The 6000-nt window shown below is 31.7% G+C and overlaps 1 protein-coding gene across 3 annotated transcripts in view; it reads right to left on the bottom strand.

The window, feature by feature from the left end:
* Window positions 1-1620: 1620 nt before the first annotated feature.
* Window positions 1621-6000, bottom strand: part of LOC123695308 — a 56512-nt gene continuing 52132 nt past the window's right edge. For all 3 annotated transcript variants that reach the window (XM_045641109.1, XM_045641111.1, XM_045641110.1), the window contains 2 exons: window positions 5046-5195; window positions 1621-3952 (listed from right to left, as the gene is read on the bottom strand). In XM_045641109.1, the coding sequence (XP_045497065.1) occupies window positions 3438-3952; window positions 5046-5195 (665 nt within the window). In that variant the 3' untranslated portion in view covers window positions 1621-3437. The remainder of the gene's footprint in view (window positions 3953-5045; window positions 5196-6000) is intronic.

Here is a 6000-nt window from a genome sequence, read left to right as displayed (position 1 = left end):
AGTCACCACCAATATTTAAAGACAACTGACGGATTTTTGAGTTTTTTGACTGACAGGCTACCGTCACCTACCGCCCGATTTGTTTTTGATTGTGTATGACCGTGAATTGATTTCTATTTCTTTTGAACAAGGTGTTAAATGCAAGTTCGTTGTTTAGGGCTCTTACGATTCAATGATTCGAGTGTCTTCGGAAATACGACAATTAGCGAAGATTTGCATGCGCATTATTAATTTTGGATTACTGTAAAATGTGTAAATTTTCAGAATTACAGTTGTTATTGTCGTTTATATCATTTAATATAAAACATTCAATAAGTAATTTGCTTTATACATTTCAATAAATATTAATGAACTTACATTTTTGGCTGGATACGTTTTAAATCATATTATTTATCGAACCGCAACAACAATGTTTTAATTTATTTTATTTATAAACAATAGCTTTTAGTCCTGGTATTTACGTTATATATAAAGTAGTAAGATCGTATCGTATTCAATCAATCGATAAGTATCGTATTCAAATGTATATTCATGTCCAGCCATTAATTTGAGATGTTTTTCTAGATTTTGCTCTAAAAGAAAATCTATTTGCAGTTTTAACATAATTTTGTGAAACGTTATTCAATATAAACAACCAATTTATCTTTCTACTATCAATCCTCAAAGTATAGAACAACATCAAGGCTTATAAAAATTGCAAACCCCTATTAGGATAAAATCCCGTTAATCAGGTATGTAGGTTAGTAACTGAATAGTTCTCAGTATAAAAAGCTATTTTTAGCATATGGGTTAGCTATTCACGTCTATTTTACTGATCGATTGGCCATACGATCTAGTATCTATGACCTACTAGTTTCTATTGATAATTGAAACTAGGCACCAGTGTTTATAGTCACATCAAGGTACCTATCACATACGATGAGGAGGCATTATGATGTGTATTGTTGGTTTATTGTAAAATTTATATACTTACGTGAACCACAGAACTACTCGAAGATGTTGATTTGGTATGAAATTTCATCTGAAACCTAAAATCTTAATGCTTGCTATACTTAACAAACTGCAAAAATGACTCGTGAAGTTTGGGGAACATATATTATTACATAAAATGTGACTCTTTTGATTTTTATAAGTGTTGTTAGAGAAGCGCCTGACCACAATCTCGTCTGATGGTAAGCTAAGATGCTACCATCAGGCGAGAGGGTGGCGTGATTCTCTTGCCTTGAAGACCTCCATATTGTACTCGTCAAGGAAAACAGATTCAGGGAGCATGTTCCAGTCTCTCACGGTTTTAATGAAAAAATGTAGAGACGAACCGCTTTGTAACTTTGCACATGGAACGTTCACCATATACGTAGGTAATATTTATATACCACATTACATTTAGTTTCAATCCGATTAAACTGTTTTTGTGAGGAAACAATATATGAATAAACAAATATTTAAAAACAGACACATATAGTCAAAACAAACAAAAAGTAACAACGAATTGAAAACAACCTTTTCATGTAGTTGATTAATAAAAACCACTAGATTAACACTTAACAAAATAAAGGTGATTATTGAAATTGCATTTTAATACATCTCGGTTTGTATGTGGTTTCAAATAAAACACGCACGTCAGTGAAAATCAATTTATTCTCTTCATAAATAATGAACATATTGAATTTTAAACATCTGCACGAAGTTAAATTATGTCCAACATTCAGTCATTTGCTAAACTAAAACATTGATATATTTTTGTTTCATGCTCATTGAGCAAACGCGTTTCAGCTACTGCATGTTTTTGATTGGTTAAATAAATAATGTTAAATAGTTTAATCAAATTATTATATTACAATATTAAGTTATTTTTTAAACTCAAGCGCTAAAACATTGAAGTGTATAAAATTCTGTTTACAAACATTAGTACCTATTAAACCTTTTCGATGTTTACATAAAAATCACTGTTCCATGCTTTGTTTTAAATAAATAATTGTATCATATTATAATAAAATAAATAAAGTATGTTATATAAATAATCACAAAGTTAATTAGTCAATATGACACAATATTTACAGTACCGTATTCATATACCGTGAAATTGACCCTTGGGAACTTGTACAAGGTCATCTTAATATTTGTGCTTATTATTTTTTTTGTGATTATTGGAATTCAAATATTATTCATTCATAAAATCAACCTTAATAAAAATAAAACAAATTCAAGTAGATTCGAAACAAGATAAATGGAGTTACAGACCAAGAGCCAATTTATCAATGCTTAGTTGAAAGTTATTAAAATAACTGTTAAATAATGAGCGAATAAAATAATTATTTATTGAACGTTCAAACAAGTTTTAAATAGTTTAAAGTAAAACAATATACCTACCTACTATCTCATTATTATATTTTAAATCCCTTTAGAATTCACATTGCATTTAAAAACATGATTAATTCAGTTGGATGTTGTCATCACAAACACTATTAATATAAAATGTTAACATTAAATTTTTACTTCCAATATTTTATAAATGAAAACATTTAGACTTTACATAATACAACCACAGGTATTTATTTATTATAATATGATTGTATCACATAAACTTATAACATGCAGTAGCTGTAGTATAAACGAAAACTATACAATACAGTATCTATAATCTAAAATTTTCAAGTGATATAAACAAAGGCAGTCTAATTAATCATAATTATTCTACCTTACACAGTAACTTTTACACTTACATTTGCTCCCTAACTATAAGACACGAAAAAGGCACTGTGTTTTTTTTTATTAAAACCTATTTTCTAGCACCTATATTTAAAAAAAGTATAATCATAATAAACATGAGTTATATATTTTATATTATGTAATAATAAAAACACTTTATGAAAGAGATTTTATTTCAACAATTTTTAATTACGTAGATAATTAATTAGGTACTTATATTATGTAGTTGAAAACTCTTAAAATTTTACTATTCCTATATAAAATTTCCTTTCCTTGGATGTTCCTATTCATATTATCCACGATAAGTTCCCAACTGGACAAAGAAGAATTATAGAATTTATAAATATAACAAATACATAGATATCTCAAGCTATTAATGGAACATTCTCTAAGAAAATATCCCATACTAAATGCACCTTTTAAAATAGACGTTGTACGTAAATTCAATTTATAATAAATATTATAATTATTATTATTTATATGTAACACATAATATTTTGAAACTACGAGCTTACAATGTTTAAATTGAAAATGAAGTTAGCGAGATAGATAAATAATTTAATGTGCAACAAACAGTACAGAACTTTTCCGTGTCTTCAGTTGGAGAACAGCGCACAATAGGAAAGTTTCAATTAATATCACAGTTGTATTTAAAAGTAGGACAAGTTCTACACGATCTAGAAACAGTAAGTCCGCGATACATCCGAACACTGGCCACTGTCTTGATGTCACCCGAAGTAGTACTGCGCGTTCGAATATCGATATAAACTCCTCGCGTTAGGGTCGGTTTCGGCTTGCACTTGAACTCTGGGGAGGGTTTTGACCGCAACTCCACGACCTAATGTGCCATGCGGCATAGTCCTGAGGGGCATTTCTATAGGGAACTCGGCGACTTGACCATACATGTTGGTACTTACGTGCGGGTACGTGTTGGGAACTGGGCGCCCGACGTATCTATTGATTTTGGGGCTGAGCGCAACGTTCGAGATTTGAATGTCCTGTTTCATGGCATCCGTCATGTCGATGGGCCCGGAGAGGCTGGTTATGTTGATGTCGTTGTCCACTTCTGATATGCTGTCGTTGAAGCCGTTCGGAATGTCAGTTGTGGCGGACACGTCTGGGCCTTTTGGTTGTTCTGTGTTTTGCTTTTGGAGCACGCAGCGTATGATGGCGATGATCATACATAGGAGGAGAACTGCAGCCACGCCGGCTATTATGTACACGTACATGATGTCAAATTGATCTGGAGACAAAATATTTTGTTAGCGCTTTTAAATGAGGTGTATCTCGTGATACGGAGTTTAGCTGCTTTTGCTAAGAATTCTGTTGTCAAAGAAGTTTCACTAACATTCATATTTCATAAATTTCATATTAAGTCTTGGTACATTTAAATGAGATTTCAATCGAAAATAGATAAGTTTTAAAAATAAGTAAATATTATGCAATATTATTTTAGATATCTCCAAGCAGCACACTACTAAGACACAGTACAATGTGTTGTACATTCCTCTCATAAGTATGTACCACTTGCAGATTTTGCCTTTCTCGTATGAGATAGATAATCTGAAATGGTAGTAGATAAAATAAGAGGTGCTTTTAAAACACAATTCTAGATATCGATCGCATTTCCATGCATAAATAATAAAATCGATATTGTAGTTCCTCGTATATATATTTCTGATAGTTAAAGTCTATCGATCTTTTAATTCCAATTTCCAATTTAAATATGATTATTGATAACCTACGTAAAACGAAACAGAATAAAACAGAAGATATTTAATTAATAAGAAGTGTATAATGTATATGTAGGGGCGCCTACAGCACAACCCTTTACATTAAATGAGTTTATTAAAATTGCCTCCTACAAAAACACGTGTTTAAAAGGGTCGGAGTTATCTCGATCGATTTGGTAAAAGGCAAAATGAATAAGTGTTTGACCCTTCCAACGTAGTTGTCCAAAAATATGTAAACAAAAAGCGAATAAATTCAAGTCTGAATGTTGTTTAACGCCCCTTTGAAATTTAACAGGCACGATTGCGGTTTCGTTCGGGATCAGGTACACGATTTTATGCCCAAATTTCGAAACACGTAAATATTATATGCCTTGATTAACGGTGGTAAAATTAGACTTGTATAATTATAATTAACATTGCCATACTTATAAATTTATACTCAATTTTATTTAAAGATTTTTATATCTAAGTATGAAAATTAATTATGCAAACCCACTCAGACTAACTATATTCTTTCTCCAGTATTGATTACTCCTGCGTCATTATAACTAATTGCATTATCATTACCAAAAAATATTCTCATTAATCAACTTATTCTCTTACCATCTTTCGGCAGGTGATGCCGTGGAGGAGCTAGCGATGGTTCTTCCCTGGTGATGTTGATGGAGTGAGCTGGTCGCTGAGGTGGTACTGCAGCTACTGCTGGCGCTGGGGGTACTGCTGACTCCCCCCACCAGCGGTCACTTGATTCATCTAGCATGAAATAATTGTAGATTTGAGAAAGACGTCTTTTTGTTGAATTAGGAGCCGATACGATATAATATGAATCTAGAAGTGATAGATAAGTGTCCAACACACTCAAAATGATGAGGCATTGCCAATGTTGATACCACATTTGCGATGCGTCTATCATTTGGCTCTTTGAGTATAATTTGTCATTTTAACTGACCGATAAGCAAAACAAAATATACCTAAATATCGGAAGTTGAAAAACTGGCTGTAAAAGAAGAAATATTTAAGAAAGATGTTAACACCACATCTGACGTATAAACACGTAAAATAAAATAAGGAATGGTTATTTTTTTAACACACGCTACAAAAACCGCTTTCATATCAGGGCAAGACTTTGAATTTAACGTACCCTCAAAGATCTTGAAAGGTATGCTTTTAGAACGAGATAAAGGTAGCAATCGACCTTTATCTCAACAACAACATCTATTAAATATTATCTAAGTAATCTAAAACAGTGGAAAAGCTGGAATCTAATAAAGTACAAATCAAATAAAGCAAATAACAGAGTGTTATATTCTGATCCAGTAATCCGTTTTCACACTGACGTAAGCCAAAGGAAGAAAGGCAAACAAATCTTCGAGACTGGAGATAAAATTATGAGCGGATTAAACGAACTCTTAGCTTAATTATATTTTATCGCGTTAGATAATTCTTGACAGGGTGAAGACTGAAGATACAATTTACAATTATTACTTTATCCACTCTTTATACGGTAATGTGTAATGTAAATGCGTGTTTGTAAGATAAGCAAGGCAAAATGATTCCT

Source organism: Colias croceus, chromosome 11 (assembly GCF_905220415.1).
Source record: "Colias croceus chromosome 11, ilColCroc2.1".
NCBI lineage: Eukaryota > Metazoa > Arthropoda > Insecta > Lepidoptera > Pieridae > Colias > Colias croceus.
Note: the sequence above shows the minus strand (reverse complement) of the source record. Positions and strands in the feature narration are given on the sequence as shown.